General features: G+C 39.5%; 1 protein-coding gene across 1 annotated transcript in view; it reads left to right on the forward strand.

Moving 5' to 3' along the window:
• CHCHD3 (coiled-coil-helix-coiled-coil-helix domain containing 3) overlaps positions 1 to 23,113 on the forward strand; it is a 236,032-nt gene that overhangs the window by 180,625 nt on the left and 32,294 nt on the right. Inside the window, exon 6 of the mRNA XM_080932626.1 lies at positions 3,247 to 3,317. Within this exon, the coding sequence (XP_080788752.1) occupies positions 3,247 to 3,317 (71 nt within the window). The remainder of the gene's footprint in view (positions 1 to 3,246; positions 3,318 to 23,113) is intronic.

Genomic DNA, 23,113 nt, shown 5'->3' on the forward strand with positions numbered 1-23,113 from the left:
AGGTGCACACCTCTTTGAGTGCACATGCACACAAACACACACCCACACACAGACACACTCACACGCACGCACACAGCCTCTATGGTTTAGTTAATATCTGCTACTACAACCACTGGTGACAAGTGCTGTATTGTTGTAAAAGTTGTGCTTAGGCTCTGAGATGTGAAGTCCTGCTCTTTTCTGCCCTTTATCTGACTCGAATTTTTCAGTAAAATAAGTTAAAAAAAAAAAAAACAAATAAATGCAAGAATGCATTTGTTTACTAAGTGTATATAGTGGTTTAATTTGTAAGAATATATTAAAATCCCACTCAGCCTGTACCCCTTCCTCAAAGATGTGTTTATGTTCTAGCAAGGTTTATCGTTTATTTTTAATTAGCCCCTTTGTGGATAGAAAGATGCCATGCAGTTTTTGTATATGTGTGACATACAAGCAGGTCTAGCTACATACGCTCATCTCATCTTAAGGAGTAGAACAGAGCTGTGAGCAGCACACCATTGTGTCCCTTTAACTGAAAACTATATAAGTTACATTCTAGAGCATAGCTTCAACTTTAGTTCATTTTCTCTGCTGTCTTCATTTCTAGCAGAACACCCAATATTCACCCTTTCTCCCTTGGCAAATAGATTGAGGATTTGGGTTTGAGTTTTGAATGGATAGTGAATATTCTTGATGCCTTTCTGAAGCCAAAGTAGGCCTCCTGAAGTTTAGAAACAGTATCCACACATGCACTGTTGTTTTCCGTTATAATTGGCTTTCTTTAATATTAGATTGAAAATTTCTCAAGGGTCTAATTTCCCAGAGTGAACATTATTGTGATAATACTGATTTAGTGTTAATTGAATAAGTAAATATTTTAATTAATTAAGTACTGCCTATATATCTCAGATATACTGGAGTATTTATGTAGTGTTGTGTTCTTGGTGCATTTCATCATTGGAGATTTATGCAGTACAGGTAGCTGGTCACTGAGGTGGAGTTGTAGAGGCATATTAGGACAGGGAGAACTCTCTTGGGAGCTGGAGGCAGCCATGGCACAGCTGCTCTGTATCACCATAGAACTTGTAGCCGGCATCGTTTTCCCTGCCTTCCATATCACAGAGGGGAGGGCAGTCTGCTGTTTGTACCTCAGCAAAATCCTCAGTGTTGTGCGTTATTCTCATTAGAACACTCTACCATTTTTGATTATTTAGGATTTATATCCAAAGTGGAGTTGCACATATCTTCCCTGTTCCTACCTGCCCCCATTGTTTTATACATATTTTTCTCTACAAAGCAATCACCAGGTTTCACAGCTCTCTTGCCATTGTTTTCTTCAACAGCTTGTCTAGACATACATATTACTAATTATTGTCCATATTTTACAGGGTATAAATACTGAAGAAATTGGGGAAGGTTAAAAGACTGGCTCAAGTTTATAGGCTAGACACAAAACTAGAACTCTTAGCTCAGTCCCATCCAGATGTTAAAGCTTTAGTATTCACCAAAAAGGAACATATTAATCAAAATGTTACTGTGTCACTAGTTTTAGTGACATAATAGCCATTTGCTAGCTAGGAACAAACAGTATTCTGATGCTGCTATTAGTGGGAAAGTGGTAGCTGCTTTTGTTGCTCCCTCTTTGTTAAAAATCTCCAGGAAAAGCTTAAGACAAACAGTGCAGAACACAAGGAAATCTTGTAAGTGAAGCATATGGAGAGGTGCAGCTAACCTAAAGCTACACTATCCGAGGAGACAAATGGCTTTTTGATAGCTTTAGACCTCCTGATGAATTAACACCTCTCCATATAGAGTGGCTGATCACTTGGATTGCACTCTTTAAGCTGCAGAGGCAGTGCACTTAGGATCCTGTCTTCATGTCAGAAATGTACTTTTGTGCTTGAAAATGATAAAAAATTACAATCGATCCTTACAACTGTTCTGTTCATCTTTATTGATCAGGTGCAAGAAAGATAAATCGTAGCCCAAATAAGATTATAGTAAATGTTAGCATCATAGGGAACTGGCGGTTGATAGAGAGCCATTCATCATCTCAAATGGTGACCTGTCCGTGGCTCCAGCCACCCCAGGCTGCTGTCTAATCACATAACTATTGATTTTATCTGCATTTTAGAAACCTGGATGTGACTGTCATTGGACAACTCGGATTGTTAAATGCAAAGAGGTCACTGGTGTGAGGAGGCTTTCATTTTCATTTTCTTACAAATCAACAATGATTTATTAAAAAGTAAACTACCCGAGCTGTGGCTGTGGAGCCTGAGTGATTGGAGGGTGAGGGCACACCAGAGGCCTGCATTGTTGCATTCTTCCTCACTGCCCAGTGCTTTGCAGGGTGTTTCACTGAGTCTGGGAGCTCTGGGCCACTTGGGCCAGTCCTCTAGTAACACTGCTTTCAGAGCAGCTAGCAGCTAGTCAGAATGGGAAATTTTAAGTCCTGCTGTGCTGGGAAAAGCCTTGGCTTGCCACTGAGGCTTGGCTACGTTGTTCATAAGTTCCTATCATGTATGATACAGCCTTCTTTGCTAAGCTTACTAAGTCTGCCTTTTTGTTCATGATGATTCTTAGAAATGTTGAGATTCTTGTAGTCATCTGAAAGTGATAGAACACTTCTTTTTGTTGTTGTTCTATCAAAGATTTACCCACATCCACACCCAAACAGGATCTGGAACTTGCCATGTAGACCAGGCTTGCCTGGAACTAACCCCTCTCTGCCTCTGAATGTTAAGATGAAAGGCATGTACTTTCATGCTTGGCTAAGATACATACTGAAAACAGAATAATTTGCAAAGTAAAAACTGTATTTGCATCACTGAGAATGTGTGTGAATTTTATTCTTTAAGTTTAAGAATCTTTTGATTTTACAGCCCTAGTTAGCCAAGTAAGGTAGTGCTTAAGAGGTCCTTCAAAAATGTTAGGAATTTTCTCAGGAGGTGATCCTGAGAATCTTAGTATGTGTAACAATCAACATGCACAAAAAGGCAGACTTAGTTAGTAATCTTAGTAATTCTTCGTGATGAATTAATAGTGTAAACATCTGTTATGTAATTATATGGATGTATCAATGTAAATACTGCCATTTAAATTAGTGGCCTTCCAAGTATTTAAGTCACTGTGCCATTTAAGTCATAAATTCATCTACTTCTGGTATGCCTACAACAAGGTTGCTTCGATTTTTTTTTTTTAAATTGTAGGTCTTCAGAACATTTGTCTTCTAGCATAGTGAAAATGTGTCAACTTTGTCCACAGAGCTCAGAGTTCTACAAAGTCACCACCGAGGAGTATCAGAAAGCTGCTGAAGAGGTGGAGGCCAAGTTCAGGTGAGCTTCACCCAGCCCTGGCCTGTGTTCCACTTGGTTGTGTTTCTTTCTGCTGGGAAGTGTTTCCAGGTGGTCAAGATATACCCTGTTACTGCTTTACTGCAACACTTGGTGAAAGATTGTTGCTGCTCAAATCATTTTATCAACTAAGTAGGAAATTAAAGAAAGGGTAAGAGAGTTTCCGATTGGAGTAGTAAGTGGCATAGAATGCTATTGTAATTGCTACCTTTATTAATTGAAGCATAGGAAGGAAACAGTCACTTGTAAAATGATGAGCAGGTCCAATTTTGGATGCCTTGCATTTAAACAAGTACCTTAAACACATCTTCATCATCAACTTTACCTTACCCTTGATTATGAAGGTGATATTAAATTGCTGTATCTATTTATCCTCATGATATCTAAATGAATATTCTGTAATTGATGGATCAAAGTGCCCATGACCCAAAGCTTTATCTGTTCTCTTTACTGCCAGTTCTCATATTAGGTAAGAAGATATTTAACTGAGTATATAAAAGATTCTATTATATAACCCCTTTTAGTAGCACGGGTACAAATTAATGAAGAAAAAAAAAGGTGTTGTGACAGATTTAGTTAAGAGATTACATTGAGCTCTGACCTCCTTTCATGCACATGTTTATAAGCGTTTAATAAAATGATTAAACCTTAAGGTAGAATTATTAGTTTCTGCTTCAGTGCCGTTTGTATGGTAATAGATATTTGCATTGCTTAATATTGATTAAAGTAAGATTTTTTTAAATGATGGTTTGAGGTATGTTTAAATAAATATAAACGTTTTATCCTCCTTAGCAAAAAATATAGGTATCAGAGGAGATCTTCAACAGTGAGTCACAGTTCTACCCGTCAGTCAGTGCTGTTTGTCTTTGAAGCCAGAGTCTTGTGTGGCCAAGACAGGGCTCACCTGGTATCATAGCAGGACTTCAATTTCTGGGTCTTTTGCCTCCACTACACAAGTGCTAAGGTTATAGGTATGTGCCACAGGTCTCATTCTAGGAGTCCAGGGAGCTTTAAGGGTTAGGGACATACAAGTGACAAGGCCCTTGATTTTATCCATGGTACCACAAAAAATCAGGTCAACCTGGGATACATAAGATGCTGTTTCCAAAACAAAAAATTCAGATAAAAAGTTGGATATTGAACTAATATTAAAAGTAGTACTGTACCACCACGATTTTTGGTATTGTAGTAGTTTATCTTTTCTCCTGATTTTTTTCATTTCAAAAACCTTTTGTCTTCATACTTTGAAAACCTTTGATTTGGCATCTTGGTTATTTCTTCATTATAAGATAATCACTGCAAAAATAACTAAAATTTAAGTTAGAAACTAATGCAGACTACATTATGATCTATGAGTTATCACAAAGAACATGGCATTTGCCTTTGACTGGAGAAAGATATTGAGTAGGTGGAAGAGGAAGATATCCAGAAGGAAAATAATCCTGTTTTGTTAGTGGTGACAACTTTAGTGAAGATCAATGGCTCAAGCGATTAGCAGAAGATAGAGCTGCAGAAGTCACAGGTCACCAGCTGCCAGGCTGAAGTTGGGTCTTCATTTAGTGAGAAGTAACTGGGGGTGGGTGGAGCCCAAGAGTGCCCTGACCTTAGTGCTCTGTAGGAATAGACATCTGTTTGATGGGTGAGTCCTGGCTGGCCATGGAGGAAGCAAGAGTCAGAAGTAGCAGGTGAAGCAGATTGGTGCACATTGTCTGTGAAGTAATAACTGCCTAATGGATTAAGTTCTGTCTGCAAAGTACTGGAGAATAAAGTCCCCGCCCAATATTCAGGAGTTTTCTGAGGCCTTCATGATATGCAGATGGCCACTTCATCCTGGTGTGCCTTTGCTAGACTAGAGCGAGTTCTTATTTATCCTACATTAATTACTTTTAAAAAAAAAAAAACAAACTGGATCAAGCTTTGTAGGTCTGCCTGCCTCTCTCCCAAGTACATGCTAGGGTTAAAGATGTACCAGCACAGCCACCCCGTTACCTCTTTAATGACCCTAAATGCAGTCCTACTTTGATGTCATAGGCATTAGGGTTTTAGCATGTAAGTTAAAAGGTAAGAATGACATAGGTGAGTCTTTCATAGATAGAACAGGCAAAACAACCACTCCACTGTAAAGACAGCGAAATACTATAGAAAACACTTTAAAATTGGCTGATATTCCCTTCCCATGCTGCCCTTAAAATAATAAACAATTTCTACTTTCCATAAAAGGGGGGACGAGGTGGAAAATTATTTGGGTCTTGGGCAGTATTTTTAGAAGGGCTTCAGTTTCCTAACTTGGCCTTAGTTTCTTTGAATGGTGAAACATTGTAAAGCTGTATGGTTGTACAAGACTGCACATGCATACAGTAATAATAGCCAGAGTACAAGAGAAACTTCACTTTTACCCTGACTTAGAAATCTAGGCTCTTGGGAAGAAGCCCCAGAAAGTAGTAAAGATTAGCTAGGCGGGAGGAATAAAGCTGAGGTGGTGTTAGTGAATCTGTGGAATGCTGTGCAAAACTTGCACAGATAAAATGGGTGTTGTGAGGATCACTATCTAGTAAAAGTGTTTCTTCCATGTAAAAACCCTCTAACTTTAAAATGCCAGTGGGCTTTGGGGACTCATTTGAGAGAACTGTTTCTTCTAGAGTGTTGGTGCGGCCTGTGGGTCTGGTATCATCAGTAAGTGCTTCTCCTGTGTGCTGTCATGTAACAGTATAGATCACGGACAGTTGTAAGCAACAGTGCTTAAAAGATTCTGCTTAATTGGCTGTAAAATAATTAAATAAGGTTTGACTGGTAAATTTATAATTCTGGTAGATGCCTAAGCCAGTATGCCCAAATGCCTGTGTGACTTCAATTTGGAAATATTAGATTAATAGGACTAATTGTACTTCAGGTACAGAGTTTGCTCTGATTAATAGTCTTAAGTCTCTTATAGAAGTTTAGTCGGGTAAATTTATGTTACTTACTTTTCCACCTAAACTTTTAATTAAAAGTGATTTCAGAACTTTGAACCCCGCTCAGTGGCACCTGGCTGCTTGTCCTAGATGCTCTGAGATTGAGCTCTGGCAGCTTTACAGGACTGCAGCTGCCTCATCGAGTCACTCACCTTATCAAAAGGACTCCTGTTATGTGCCATTGCTCAGTACTGGTGCCTGCTGCTGACAGGTTCCCTACATACTGTCCTTCCTGCTTACCGATGTCTACCTAAAACTTGCTTTTGTGCTGTGTGAATAGACCTAATCCGCCAAACGTACATGAAAAATCTTTTATCTATGATTCTCATTGATCATTTTGAAATAATCAAATGGTTTATCTCAGTCAGACACTAATTCACATTGATCAAATTCAAAATGACCTAGCTGACTTAGTTTCTGCTGAACACAAATTGTATTAAAGCAGCATTATTTGGGTGTGCTGCCTGTTTTAATGCAGGAGTGGTGGTGCAGCGGTTACATCATAGCTAGACTTACTGTGTTATAACGATATCTCCTTCATAATGAAAAGTTTACACAAAAAGAAGGAGTGCATAGTCCAGGGACAATGAGGCTCCATGCAAGAATTTGGGCTTTTACTCACCAATTAAATTCTGCATTTGTACTGGGCCTCCTCCACCACCTCCCAACCCCCCACTCCTCTATTTTTTAACTTGCAGGACTGTGAACAGGAATAGAGCAGCTGCAGTGGTGACATTTAATTCCCTATGGCCCTTGGAGCCAAGTAACATCTTGATTATTCAGTAAGAGAGAAGTTGAGGAGACAAAATTCTAGATAAAGTAAATAGACCTGTGTCCTCTGCACATGCCCTTTTTGGTTACAAATGCTGGTTTAGAAGTTCAGGGTTATCTGTGGGTTTTGGTTTTTTTTTTTTTTTTTAAACATAAGCTCACTTGTATTGACCTCTGTAATATTTTTGTACCCTATGGAATGTGAGGAGAATTTCAGTGTTTTTAAAGAAAAACGTTTATGCTTAAAAATGTACATTGGAGCTGGAGAGATTGCTCAGGCAGTGAGTACATAATGCTTTTGCAGAGTGCCTGCCTTTGATCCCAGCATCCATACTAGGCAGCTCACAACTGTCTGCAACTCCAGGAAACTCCATGCCGTCTTAGAGCCTGTGAGGGCACTGGTACTCATGTAGTGCATATGAACTCATATGGACAGACACACACATGCACATAAATAATATTTTCTAAAAAGAATATACTGTTATGTATGGCTCGGAGCAAAGGCCTTGGGTGTTTAACATACTCAGTCCCATCGAATGACTTACTGTGTCTTTGATGTCTCCTAGTTCCTAATACTGAAATGTAAACAGTTACTGTCATCCTGTTGTTTTAGGCTCTGAAGTTGAGAGGTGTAAAATAAAGAAAAGAAAATTGTTCCTTTTTATAGGAAAAGATTATCTTAATTTGTTTCTTTGTGTGTGTGTGTTCGCTCTTTTTTTCTTTTTACTTTTTTTAAAACTAATTTTATTGGATATATTTTATTTACATTTCGAATGTTATCACCTTTCCCGGATTTCCCTTCATATCCCCTGTCCCATCACCCCACCCCTGCTTCTATGAAGGTATTCACCCTCCCACCCACCCCCTCTGACCTTTCCATCCTAACATTCCCCTACACTGCAGCATCAAGCCTTGGCAGGACCTTCTCCTCCCATTGATGCCCAACAAAGCCGCCATCAGCCACATGTGCAGCTGGAGCCATGGGTACTCTCTGGGTAGAGGTATAATCTGGCTGGTTGGTATTATTGTTCTAAACCCCTTCAACTTCAATTCTTTTTCTAATTTCTCCATTACAGACTCCATTCTCTGTTCTATGGTTGGCAGGGAGCATCCACCTCTCTATTTGTCATGCTCTGGCAGAGCCTCTCAGGAGACAGCTATATCAGGCTCCTGTCATCATGTACTTCTTAGCATCCACAATATTGTCTGGGTTTGGTGGCTGTATGTGGGCTGGATCCCTAGGCAGGGCAGTGTCTGGATGGCCTTTCCTTCAGATTCTCCTCCAGGCTTTGTCTCAACATTTCCTAAAATTATGTTTTGTTCCCCCTTCTAAGAAAGACTGGAGAATCCACACATTGGTCTTCCTTCTTCTTTAGCTTCATGTGCTCTGGGTTCTCCAGATCCTGACTACTATAAATAAGGCTGCTATGAACATGGTGGAGCATTTTGGGGGTATATGCCCAGAAGTGGAATAGCTGGGTCTTCAGTTAGTACTATGTCCAATTATCTGAGGAACTGCCAGACTGATTTCCAGAGTGGTTGTATCAGTTTACAATCCCACCAACAATGGAGGAGTGTTCTTCTTTCTCCACATCCTTGACAGTATCTGCTGTTACCTGAGTTTTTGATTTTAGCCATTCTGACTAGTGTGAGGTGGAATTTCGGGGTTGTTTTGATTTGCATTTACTAAATTCACTAAATGGTGAAAATTTCTTTAGGTGTTTTTCAACCATTCAGTATTCCTCAGTTGAGAATTTTTTATTTAGCTCTATACCCCATTTTTTAATAGGGCTATTTGATTCTCGGGAGTTTAACCTCATGAGTTCTTTGTGTGTGTGTGTGTGTATGTGTGTGTGTGTGTGTGTGTGTGTGTGAGAGAGAGAGAGAGAGAGAGAGAGAGAGAGAGAGAGAGAGAGATAGTCATCTGTCAGGATTGGTAGGATTGGTAAAGATCTTTTCCCAATCTGTTTTGTCCTAATGACAGTGTTCTTTGCCTTACAGAAGGTTTGCAATTTTATGAGGGCCCATTTATCAATTTTTGATCTTATAGCATAAGCCATTGGTATTCTGTTCAGGAAATTTCCCCCAGTGCCCATGTGTTCAAGGATCTTCCCCACTTTCTCTTTTGAGTGTATCTGGTTTTATGTGGAGATCCTTGATCCATTTGGACTTGAGCTTTGTGCAGGGAGATAAATATGGATCAATTTTCATCCTTCTACCTGCTGACCACAGGTTGAACCAGCAACATTTGTTGAAAATGTTCTTTTCCACTGGATGGTTTTAGCTCCTTTGTCAAAGATCAAGTGACCATAGGTGTGTGGCTTCATTTCTGGATCTTCAAGTCTGGACTATTAATTTACCTTACTGCCTCTGTACCAGTCCCATACAGTTTTTGTAACTGTTGCTTTGTAATACAGCTTAAGGTCAGGGATAGTGATTCCCCCAGAAGTTCTTTTATTGTTGAGAGTAGTTTTTGCTATCCTGGGTTTTTGTTATTCCAAATGAATTTGCAAATTGCTCCTTCTAACTCTGAAGAATTGAGTTGAAAGTTTGAAGGGGATTGCATTGAATCTTGCTTTTGGCAAGATGGTCATTTTTACTATATTAATCCTGCCAGTCCCATGAGCATGGGAGATCTTTCCATCTTCTGAGATCTTCTTCAGTTTCTTTCTTCAGAAACTTGAAGTTCTTGTCATACACATCTTTCACTTGCTTGCTTAAAGTCACACCAAGGTATTTTATATTATTTGGGACTATTAAGAAGGGTATCTGTTCCCTAATTTCTTTCTCAGCATGTTTTGTCCTTTGAGTAGAGGAAGGCTACTGATGTGCTTGTGTTTATTTTATATCCAGCCACTTTGCTGAAGTTGTTTATCAGCTGTGAAAGTTCTCTGGTAGAATTTTTGGGTTCACTTAAGTATACTATCATATCATCTGCAAATAGTGATATTTTGACATCTTCCTTTCCAATTTGTATCCCTTTGACTTCTTTTGTTGACTAATTGCTCTGGGTAGTACTTATTGAATAGGTAGGGGGTAAGTGGGCAGCCTTGTCTAGTCTCTGATTTTATTGGGATTGCTTCAAGTTTCTCACTGTTTAGTTTGATGTTTGCTACTGGTTCATTGTATGTTGCTTTTACTATGTTTAGGTATGGGCCTTGAATTCCTGATCTTTCCAAGACTTTTAACATGAAGGGATGTTGAATTTTGTCAAATGCTTTCTCAGCATCTAATGAGATGGATTGTATGTTTTTTTTTCTTTTAGTTTTTTTATATACTGGATTGCCTTAATGGATTTCCATATATTGAATCATCCCTGCATCCCTGGGATGAAGCCTACTTGATCATGGTGAATGATTGTTTTAATATGTTCTTGGATTCAGTTTACAAGAATTTTATTGAGTATTTTTGCATCAATGTTCATGAGGGAGATTGGTCTAAAGTTCTCTTTCTTTGTAGGGTCTTTGTGTGGTTTAGGAATGAGAGTAATTGTAGCTTTGAAGAATGACTTGGGTAGTGTTCCCTCTGTCTCTATTTTGTGGAATAGTTTGGAGAGTATTAGTATTAGGTCTTCTATGAAGGTCTGATAGAATTCTGCACTAAACCCATCTGGTCCTGGTCTTCTCTCTCTCTCTCTCTTTCTCTCTTTCTCTCTCTCTCTCTCTCTCTCTCTCTCTCTCTCTCTCTCTCTCTCTCTCTCTCTCTCTCTCTCTCGGAGACTACTGGTGATTACTTCTATTTCTTTAGGGGCTATGGGACTATTTAGATGATACTGATTTAATTTTGGTACCTGGTATCTGTCTAGAAATTTGTCTGTTTCATTCAGATTTGCCAGATTTTCGAGTATAAGCTTTTGTAGTAGGACCTGATAGTTTTTTGAATTTCGTCTCCCTTTTTATTTCTGGTTTTGTTAATTTGAATACTGTCTCTGTGCCCTCTGGCTCGTCTGGCTAAGGGTTTATCTTTATTGTTGATTTTTCTCAAAGAACCACCTCCTGGTTTTGTTGATTCTTTGTATAGTTCTTTTTGTTTCTACTTGGTTGACTTCAGCTCTGAGTTTGATTATTTCCTGCAGTCTACTCTTGGATGCCTTTGTTTCTTTTTGTTCTAGAGCCTTTAGGTGAGCTGTCAAACTGCTAGAGTATGCTCTCTCCCATTTCTTTTTGGAGACACTCAGCTATAAGTTTTGCTCTTAGTACTGCTTCATTGTATCCCATAAGTTTGAGTATGTTGTGCCTTCATTTTCATTAAATTCTAAAACATCTTTAATTTCTTCCTTCATTTCTTCCTTGACCAAGTTATCATTTCATAGAGCATTGTTCAGCTTCCATGTGTATGTGGACTTTCTGTTGTTTTTATTGTTATTGAAGACCAGTCTTAGTCCATAGTTATCTCATAGGATATATAGGATTATTTTGATCTTCTTGTATCTGTTGAGACCTGTTGTGACCAATTATATGGTCAGTTTTGGGGAGGGTACCATGAGGTACTGAGAAGAAGGTGTTTTTTTGTTTGTTTGTTTTGTTTTGTTTTTTTGTTTTGTTTTGTTTTAGCATGAAATGTTCTATAGATATCTGTTAAAGCCATTTAGTTCATAACTCATTAATTAGTTTCTCTGTGTCTGTCTGTGTGTGTGTGTGTGTGTGTGTGTGTGTGTGTGTGTGTGTTCCTGTGATTTGTCTATTGGTGAGAGTGAGGTGTTGAAGTCTCCCAGTATTGTTTGAGGTACAATGTGTGCTTTCAGCTTTAGTAAGGTTTCTTTTATGAATGTAAGTGTTCTTGCATTTGAAGCATAGGTATTCAGAATTGAGATTTCATCATGGTGGATTTTTTCTTTGAGGAGTATGAAGTGCTCCTTGGAAATTTTGGCTTGGAAAATTGGTTTCTAGCCTTTTACTCTGAGGTAGTATCTGTCTTTGATGCTGAGGTATGTTTCCTGTATGCAGCAAAATGTGTCCTCCTTATGTATTCATTCTGTTAGTCTGTGTCTTTTTATTGGCAAATTGAGTCCATTGATAGTGAGAGATATTAGGGACCAATGATTGTTGTTTCCTGTTATTTTTGTTGTTAGACTTGGAATTATGTTTGTGTGGCTGTCTTCTTTTGGGTTAGTTGAAAGAAGATTAGTTTCTTGCTTCTTCTAGGGTTTGGTTACCCTCCTTGTGTTGGAGTTTTCTATCAATTATCCTGTGTAGGGCTGGAAATATGGAAAGGTAGTGTGTAATTTTGTTTTTGTCATGGAATATATTGATTTCTCCATTCATGGTAGTTGAGAATTTTGCTGGATATAGTAGCTTGGGCTGGCATTTGTGGTCTCCTATGATCTTATGACATCTGCCCAATATCTTCTAGCTTTCATAGTCTTTGTTGAAAAATCTGGTCTGATTCTCTGAAGTCTTCCCTTGTATATTGTTTGGCTTTTTTCCTTACTGCTTTTAATATTCTTTCTTTGTTTTGTGCACTTGGTGTTTTGACTAATATGTGATGTGAGGAATTTGTTCTCACCTTTACTGAGTGGAATGTGCAAAGCCACTCAGACTGCTGGCCTAAGTCTGTGAACTCACCTCTTTCCCTGTAAAGGAACAGATTGTCCTTACATGTTATATGAAATATTAATTGTACCCTATTAGTTAGATAAATGGAAATTCAGGCAAAGTGATAGCTTGTTTCTTTCAATGTATGTTAAGTAAGAAATTGGTGAATTTGTGGGTATTTGTTTATTGGTCCTTGATTATTTGGGTAATTAACTGTATAACTCGTAGTTTTAAATAGTATAATATAAATAATTTAAAAGTAAATTCCAAGTTTTTTGCCTTAGTTTTTTTTTTTTTTTTTTTTTTTTTTTTTTTTGTCTTACTAGCTACAGTTCATTTAGTTTGTAAAGGCACCAGGTAAAAAATAATCTTTTTAGTTTTTCTTTTGATGCTTTCAAAAATAAGGAAACATAATTTTGCTCTCTCAGTAATCCTCAGAAAGCATTGAGGCTTGCAGGAGGGCCAATTATAATGTGTCCAGTAATATTTCTGGAAGACAGAATTTAAAATCTGCCACTATATCAAGTTTGCAGAGTTAGCCATTTTAAGTTTTTGTAATTTAAAAAAAAAATGTATCAAATAAGTTGTCTGCTCATAAAAGTGGGAAGTCTTGAGATGTCTAGAATGCTGTCCAGGTAGCTATGTTATGAGGTTTGTCTGATAAATTGTCTATTAGTTCTAACCTACTTTTAAACAAGTAAGCAGCAGATGTATCAGGTGCCTCTTTGCTATGCATGAGAGAAAATCATATACAAGAATTAAAACCCAAACTTTCAAGATGATTATACCTAAGGAGACATTCTTACGCATTTGAAAATAACTAAACCTGCCCACCTGGATGGCATCTGTCTGTCCTAGCTCTTTTGCTTTTTCATTGCAAGTAAGAAATATATTACAATTGATAAACAAGATCCAAATTTAAGAGCTCTGCTTGTCTTAAGAGAATTTCCTAAAACAGGGAAAAGTTTTTTGAATTGACACTTCTGGGGAAGATGTAAGAAAGGCCATTTAGCACATAAAAAGGACTTGGCAGTCATAAGTTGCCTGCGAAATGCAAATGAAGCCTGTCTGAACTGGTGAAAACCAAGGACTGACAATACTGCTTTTGTCCACCTATGTCAGGGAAGCCAGAGTTCTAAGGGCTTAGCTGGAGGGTAGGGTGGGATGGTAAGACCACTTGAGAAAACTATGGCTGTTTGTATCAGTTTAAACTTGCACTTTGTATCCATTTCCTAGAGGAGTAAAGGCACAAAATCCACAAAAGTCCTTGCAGGCTTGTCTATAGCAGAGTTGTTCATTCGTAATAATCAAAAGCTAGAACTTCAGTGTCCACAGAAGAATGGACAGACAGACCCTGGTGATGATCTGGGAGAACAGAGCTGAGTCATGTGATCACTGGGTGAATCTCTGAAATGATTTTATATTGCTCTGTATGGTTCCATTTATACAAAGTTCAAGAAAACCTAGACTGGTAGGAATCTGAAAAGGGTTGGTGAGAACAGGATACGGATCGGAAAGGGACACACAAATAGGCCTTCTAAGGGGTCCTAGGCTAGCTCACTCAAGTCCATGGCATTGTTATACAGTAGTTACACTCAGGTCTTCTAGTAATCATGTTGTATTAGTTATTATTCATTATCCAAGCCCCTTGCCCCTTACCCATGGCTTATCTGTATCTGCCTTCTTTCTGTCTTTCTCCCCACCAAACCCTTATAACCTTGTTTGTTATTCTCTGGATCTTTCAAGTACAAGAAAGTATTTTAATAATCCTATTTATATAAGAAAGACCAAAGGCGCTGTTATATGGTGAGTGGGGGGGTACTACCATTTTGTAGAGAGTTTGTCTACAGATCTGGTTATTTTTGATAAAGGGATTTTTTTTTTTTTTTTTTTTTTTTTTTTTTTTTTGAGAATCCCATGCAATGTATTTTGATCATATTTAGCCTCAACTTCTTTTGGACCCACCCCAACCTTGCCACCCTTCCCACTTTCATGTTTTCTGTTTATATGTAAATGAATAGCTAGATAAATAAATAAATACCAGCCTTCCGAGCCTAGTTTGTGCTGCCCTGTACTCATCGGTGTGGGGACATACAACAAAGTATAGTCATCCCTAAGGAAACTGACTTTTCCTTTCCCAGAAGCCATCAACGTTCAGGGGTAGGGCTTGTGAGCTCTTCCACACTGAAATACTGACTGATTTGATCTACCGTAGGCAGCTATAGCTGCTGTGAGTTTATGCGTGTAGGAGCCTTCTCATACCCAGGAGACACCATCTTGCTCCTGTCCTCCTGGCCCTCTGACTCTTAGAATCTTTCAACCCTCTTCTGCAGTAGTCCCTCTGCGTGTTGGAGCAGGAGGAGACGTCTAGATGTCTCCTGTTTTCTGCACTTTGATCTGTTGTGAGTTTCTGTGTTTCCTTCCATTTATTGCATGCAAACAAAAAGAAAATGAATGTGGTCTGAGAGCAGCATTTATCTATAGTCATAGAAATAACTAATTTAGAGAGCAATTCAATACTATGTCTATTTAGCAAAATAATAGTAGATTCACCTCCAGGACTGTGCACCTTCAGTTCCCCAAAACCATGGTTCTTAGCCACATTTACAGTACCAAGCATTTTTTCCTCCTGTGGAACATGCCTTAGATCTAATCATTAAGTGGTCAGTTATGTCCCTAACATTCATGCCGCTATTGCAGGTGTGGGCATATCTTGTCACAGTGATCATTGTCATACTTCACGGCGCACACAGGTAGATAAGAAAGAAAGGAAGTTGATGACTTTATTCCCCATAGCAGCCTATATAGTCCCTTCTGGTACTATGAAAACTAGACAGCCGTGAAGAAGCTTCCTGGTATGTATCAACCTGATTTCTCCATTACGATCTCTTCAGCAATACAGTATTTCCATCAAGTCTGATAGGCAAATAAGAGCAGTAGCTTGGTGTATTGGTTTAGGGGTCTCTGGGACACTGACCAGCTCAAGAGGAGGTAACCCATACCTGCCACTGTGTTTTTATCTGGCAAACTATTGTTTCTGGAGAGCGTGTTATCCTAAGTGTAGGGTATTTGTATGTATTTATGAACCTTATAGAATAGTAGATTTTTGGACATATAAAAACATAGTGTTAGTCTTTCCTGTCCCTTCTACCCTACAATTCCATGTCTCTCCCCACCTGAGCCTTCCTTCCTATTATTCCCTTTCTCTACCTCATAGCACTTGTGTTCTACCATTCCCTCTCTTAAGTTCTTCTTCTCCTCTCCCACCAGCAGTCCCTGTCTCAGTGTATAAAAACTGGAGGGCTCAGGGTTGCCTCTCCTCTGGATGTAGGCCACCCCAGTGCACTGGACTAATAAACCTCCTACTCTTGCATCTATCCCCGACCTCTCATCTCATTCAAGATGTAAAACTGATAAGAATTTTTTCTTATCTTCTACTCCCTTCACAGTCATAGGTTTCTTAACAGTGCTGAAGCTTTCGAATTCTTGAGGTGTTGATTGTTGCTCTATGTCCCAGGCAGCCAGAGTTCTGTTCAGAAAGACCTTCCCAGAGCCTACATCCTGAAGTGTGTATCCTTTTTTTTCCCTAGAAGTTTGAGAATTTCAGTGTGACATTAGGTGTTTGATCCACTTGAGATTGATTTGGAGTTGGGTCTTTTTTCATTTCTCTACGTGCGTATATCCAGTTTTCCTTTTGTTAAAGATTCTGTCTTTTCTCTGATATTTATTTTTGGCATCTGTCAAAATCCATATAGCTATTTTATGCACAAATATCTAGGTCTGCAGTTCCACTTGATCGATGCATCTGTTTTGTACCAGTACAGTGACAGTCCTGTAGGACAGTTTGATATCAGGAATGGCACTACCTCCAACAGTGTTGTTGTTGTTCAGAATTGTTCGGGCTATCTGTGGTCTTTTGTACTTCTGTATGGATTTTTAAGGGTTTGGAGATTTTTTTTCTTCTAATTCTTATGATGAATTACATTGTAATTTTGATGGGGATTTTACTTTGGATCTTTAAGTTACTATAGGACGTAAAATTGCCATTTTCATATTTATCCTACCAGTCCATGTGCTTGGGCTGTCTTTCCATTTGCTGGTGTCTTCAGTTCTTCTCAACAGAGGTTTAGTTTCTGTTGTACTGTCTTTCAGTTCCTTGATCGGGTGTATTCAAAGGCTTGCCCTGCTGGCTTATCTCTTTAGGCTATTGTGAATAGGATGGGCTCTCTTATCTCTGCCTGTCTCTGGTGTCTAGGAGGGCTGTTGGTTTTTGTCACCTCTCAGTGCCTGTCAGCTCTAGGAGTTTCCTATTGGAGTCTTTGGATGTCTTATCACCTTCAAATTGGGACTGACTTCTTCCTCTTAAGGCAGATTTGAAACTAGGACTTGGAAATAAATCTTTCATACTGTGAGCAGCACCAATACATTTTCATATAATAATTCCAGGCAGCAGTTTGTTCAGTTTCCTTACTGAGTCCTGGCAGAATGCTTGAAAACGTGTAAAAGCTCGTATCTTGGCCCTTCCTACATGTTGACAGAAAAGCACACATGCTCCCATGTTGCAGGACCGCCAAGCAACCCCAGCCATCCTCAACTTGCTCACATGGCAGCCTTAAGTTACTTTATCTGTGTTCTTTTTCATTGGCCTGCAGTTAGACTCATTCTGTGTGAGTGTGTCCCAGCACTAGTAATCAGCTGTGTCCCCTGGAAACTGATAGATGTGCTCATTAAGTTGAGATTTCGCCCCTGGCTCTGATTCACAAGTCACCTCAGCTAGTGTTTCTGGATGAAGCTGGCAAAGAATTCTGTGTGGTGATATATCTGGTTTTATTCTCTTTCAAGCACTAAAACTCCTTTAAAAACAAAACAAAAAACAAAAAAAAAAAAACTATGTTCAATGTGCTTTGTGGGGAACTTACAAGTACAAAGAAGTCAGTTATTTGCTAATTACAGTATTTACACAAGAAAGCTGGAGGCTGATGTTGTGTGTTGGAATTTTTCCCCCATTTTGTTCTTTTGTGCTTCTGTGACTACACAAATACTTACTTGTGAGGCAGATCTTGTCATGGAGACTCTGAAGACCACCAGCCTGCTACTAGCATGGATCTCGGCAAAGCTGCTGGGTGAGAGATGCATTCAGCAAGGTTTATGACTGGGAGTTTGAAGTTAGCCTACACCTGTTCTCTGCTTTCAGGGTGAAAAATGAATTGCCAATTACTGTGACATGTTCAGACACAGAATTTCATATGGCAGAAGCCTGCTCAGCCTGCTATCTGCTGAGCCCTCAGCTAGGAACCCATCAGGTCTGGGAAAGGGGTGTGTTGGCAAAGAGGAAAAGAGGAAAGGGGATCACTCTCTGGTCCCATCCTGTTTACCTTGCTTGTACAAGCTGTGGGCAGGAGGTCAGTGCCGCTCACCTTTGTTTCCCCAGCAGAGCTCTTGAGCAAGATGAAGTGGTCAAAGCTGAGTGCCAGCACATGGGCACAGTCTCATTACTCTGCAAGCTGTACCCCCAGATGCTGCTGTTTTCTGCAGCAGGGCTTGCTGGTTCACATTCCTAACACCTCCATTACAGCTCAGTTGGTGCTGCCTGTTCTTCACAGCTCTTCTCTTTGTGGGGCGGGTGTTTCTCCAACACAAAAGATGCTAAAGTAAAGGAGAATTTGAGTAGTGGATCTTCAGTATATCCTTCAACCGTCCTGGTTAGTTGATGAAAAGCAGAAACCAAATGTTCTGTTGCTACTCAGATAGTTGGGGGTTTGAATTTGATGGTGGGGATTGCTGGTTTGGGTTATTCGAAGCTGTAAGTTTGAGATACTGGATTTTTCCCTGAAGACCAATTTCATCTATGCTGTATCTTGGGAGTTCTTGTTTGTTAGTAAATTCTGACACCTGTCTGCATTGGCTCACCTTCCCTAGTAAAGAGCTCTATAATGTAGATCTCTTGTTTAAAGGTATTCAAAAGGCAGCTTTGCTTGGGGGAAGAATCCTGGACTAGAGCCCCTTTGAGGTGCTAATTTATTTGCACTAAAAGTCCGAAAGTTAAGTTCCAGTCTCCAACCCCCAGAGGTCTTAGATATTTGCTCAAGAACAATTTTGATTGCAGTACCTCATGCATGCCAGGTGGTTTTATATATTAGAATGTGAGAGGTGACCAAAGCAAAAGACTAAAGGAGAAAGGCCATCTGTGGAAGTGACTGGCATGGACTTTTTCTCACTCTGAGATGTTCTGAAGCAAAAGGGAGGACTGCTTCCCGTGAGGAACTCAAATGCTGGAGACATGGGGATCAGATGACCCGGGCTGTGAGAAACTCTGGGTTTAGACTGTGAAGGAGTTTAAGTTTGTATTTTCAAAGAGAGTTGACGGGGTATGTAAGTGCAACCGAAATTTCTACCTACTGGTGTCTTTTTATCTGTCACCCATTCTTGGCACCACATGATTTACTGAATAAGAATCAAGAGGTTTTGATTGCTTGATGTTGCTAGAATTTTCTGTCTCATGTTGGGCATGCATGACTGCATTGCATTTATTTGTTATAATAATTTCAGTTACCATCCCACTCAATCAAACCTTTACCCTACATGCCATACATTCATAGGCACAGCTATATCCACAGAAATGGACACAATCAACATTCTCTGCATCTTGCACGGGGCCATATGAATAAGGATGCCCCTCATAATGCTGGAGCTTTGGTCCAGTTAGTGTATGCAAAAGGAAACTTTCCTCAACTGAAGATACAAATATAAAATATTGTAATATATTACATCATTAATAACTTGCATTCCTATGTTAATATCCAATCATATAAGCACATGTTATGATATATTTTTTAAGTTCAAGGCCTTGTGTGAATGGAACAGGATATAGTTTGATGGTTCATAAGATGCTGTCTGGGGACATTGGGCCTTTGGAAAAGAAAGGGGCGTGGCTTCTTATCCTGTTGAAATGGAATATGTTCACTTTTCCTGCCCAGCTACCATCTTTCTGAATGATACCCTAAGAATTCATGAACCAAATTCTATGTGACATAAGGAAACTATGTCGAGAGCAAATTCATAGTACATCTTCAGATCTGATTTATCTGGATAACCAGTGTTTTATTTATATGTATAACTTTGAACACAACCAAATGTGTTTAATGAACTGACATTGTAGATCAATTTCTGTATGAAAAGACTAGATTTTTACTTTAAATTAAGTACACCGTAAGAGGGTACACAGTTAGGGCAGGTAGAATACTTCCTGCTGGTTTAGTCAGTGTACCATAGAGAACAAGGGGGTGAGATGATGGCATCTCTTTTGTTTAGCTCTCTGTTATATAATCTGTACTGGGGGGAGAAGCAGCCAGCCCCGGTCTGCAGCTGGGATCATGGAGTGTTAGGCAGTTTACAGCTTGGCACCATTCCAGACAGTTCTTTTCTCCATCATGTTTTTCAGGGCATTCTGGGGATTTATATGGAAGCAGACCAACCCAAAATATGTCTCAGTAGCCCTCAAGATAGTGGGTAAACACAGTTGCTGCCAAGCCCCAGCACCTGAGTTAGATCCCTAGGTTCCATATAGTGAGTGAAGAAGAGCAATGGCTCATTCCACCACACTAGTACTATAGCACAGTAGATGAGCACACACAAGCCATGAGTTTAAAAAATAGTCATCTGGGGACTAGAGAGACAACTCGGGTGTTAATAACATCTGTTGCTCTTGCAGAAGACTCAGGTTCAGTTCCCGGTACCCGCAGTGGCTTATAATCATTAATAACTTTCGTGCCAAAGTATCTGACACCCTCTTCTGACCTCTCCAGGCACCAGTCATACTAGCGCACATACATGCAGGCAAGCAAAACACAAGGCCCAAACTAAAAAGACAGACAGTTCATTACTTGCACAGAGTGAACAGAGACGGGCCATCCTGGAAAACTGGCTGACCTTATTTAAGAGAGGAGGCGAGTGAGGGAAAGAAGGTAAGAGCAATATTTCTACTTATAAGGGGTTTTTTCCCTTCTCATTAAATTTTTGGTTTTCTTCCTGGAAACTAGTCCAGAAGTGGAAAGAGTTAAATTAGTCATTACTCTCTTTGGTTATAAGTTAGTGAAGCTTGGGTTTTTTGTTTGGTTTTGTTTGCTTTTCTCAACAAAGAAAATGTAACTTCCCTCCTTTTCCCCCCCTAAACCACCCCTTAAAAGTATGTAAAGTTATATTCTGATAGTAATGATTCCGATACATCTATCTCTGAATGGAAGTGTTAATTGGCATAGCTACTACTTTAATTTTATTCAAAAATACCAGATCATTTCAACTTACATTTGTTACGTATAAAAACCCCGAGTGTCAACACACATCCAGCTAGTCCCTTTAAATACAGCCATATGGTGTTCAGTAGCTTTAGTGTGCTATCATTTATGAAGCCCTTTCCTACTAATGGCTACTCAGCTTCTTTGATTTCCCCACCCCCTAAGAAAATGTTGCTTTGAAAGAAACACTCAAAAACTGGTATGTACTCTGTTTCTGTTACACGGGTGGGCTCTTCAACTGCGTGGGTTTAGGCTGCTTACCGCTTCTTCTTTAACTGGTGTCAGAAGTGTGTGACACTTCATGCTGATATGAGCTCAGTGGGTCGAGGGAGTAGAGCCCCCATGCAGAAGCGCCCTCCCTCCAGGCACTCTGGGAATGTAGTGGGTACTCAGGGCCAGAGCTGTCTGCCCTTTGGGTTGATCAGTGCTGCCCTAAGTCTGTTCTTCATGACAACAAAACAAAGACATGCTTTTTAAAGAAACCCTGGTTTGTGAAACTTTGTGGCCTTTGACTTGTGTGTGGTGAAGCACTACATATTGGCACATCCTTTGTGGGTTTTGCTTTGAGTTTGTAATTCCCTAGAGGTGAATTGAAAAGATTCGTTGTAGAACTTTTTCCATTAACTCTGGGGAAAACTACAGAGCAAAAAATTGTCCTTTGGGCAGAAATGTCAATCCATGCCTCTTTCTGAGCATTTGGAAACGGAAGCGCACAGAAGCCGATTTAAAAGGAGAATTGAAAAGCAAAATGTATACATGTCTTCACCTTTTCTAACTGAGGAGAAGACAAATGAAAAGTATATTCTCGGAACTTGATGATGCAGAAAAAATAAGATGCTTGCTGTGGAGAGTGCATGAGGCTCGGGGTCTTTAAAAGATGTGAGTGGTAAGCTCATAAGACAGCTTGATCCATTCTGAGTAACGATACATCTTTTTGCACTTTGTGCCATGAAATTCCCCCTTTATATGACAGTTTGTGGGAAAGGAGCTTAAGATCGGAGGACTGGTTAATAGGCTTTGCCATAACAGCTGCACAGGAAGGAGATTTGTTTGCTGTAACTCCCAGTTCTGGGTATTCTGACTTTCTTTTTCTTACGTATTAGGGCTTCTCTAATTTTTCATTCTGTGAGATCATTCTAGTCGTAATGAAATAATAACTGACCACTGCAGACTTGTCTGGATGCTTGTAGCTGCTCTTTGCATTACGCCCACAAGGTGCTTGTCCTTGCCCTGCTGCAGTAAGATGTAGTTGTCCTCCGTGTAGTGATGTCCCTAGTGGTGTGTGATGCGGGAGCGGATGAAGTCCTTCCATGTTCTCGGTGCATGCTAGGTAGCCAGTTGTTGGCTAATCATTATCATCATGAATACCATGCTTCTAGTTAGTGAGTTTTGTGGGTATGCATAATCCCTGAACAAAGTAAAAACCACAATTGAGAATATACCATGATTCTAAAAGTGTATATTTAAAGACATCTTTTCTGTCAAGTCATTTGCCAGCACTTAAAACCCTGTTCAAAATAATAATTCCATGTTAGCATGCTAAGTGAGGACCATCTGATTTGGTTACACAGACGTCTGGAATGCTCAGCTCACATAAACACTACTGTTCTAGCTCCTGCTAGAGCCAATGCCTTGTCACTCCTTCAGAATATGTGTTTTGTTGGAGATTATGGGACAGTTTAGGTTGGCAGCCTTTGAAGTTTATTCCAGACTCATTTGCTTGGTGTGTGGTAATTATTTTTTTCTAGGAATGAAACTCACCTTTGGGGTTAAACGTCTAGGTTAGCCCTTTAAAAACTGCTTGCCCCATGTTCAGTCACAGGAAGAATAAAACTTTGACAGTTGGAAAGGCTCTCTGTCCGTGTAAGTGTGTGCCTGTGTGCTCACAGCAGTCTGTCTAGATAGAAGGCTTCGCTCGCCTTCTCACAGGCTCTGTGAAAAAAAGCCTTGGGAAAAGCAGCCTGTCTCCCAGTTCTTGCAGCAGCTTTTAGGCACTTTTTATATAGCAGTTCAAGAAATCCTATTTTCAAATGAAATCTTTATAGGCACTTCCAATGCCTACAGCTGTGGTGTTTTATTACTATAACTAGTTTATATGTTTATTTACAACCTCTATTTATTATAAAATAACAATGAAGTTTATTTTCATGACTATAGTATTTAATAAGTGGGGCTAAGGATGGCAGCTCTGCTTTTGTTTCAGCCTCAGTCCCCATATTTATGCATTT

This window comes from Micromys minutus (assembly GCF_963924665.1).
Source record: "Micromys minutus genome assembly, chromosome: 18".
NCBI lineage: Eukaryota > Metazoa > Chordata > Mammalia > Rodentia > Muridae > Micromys > Micromys minutus.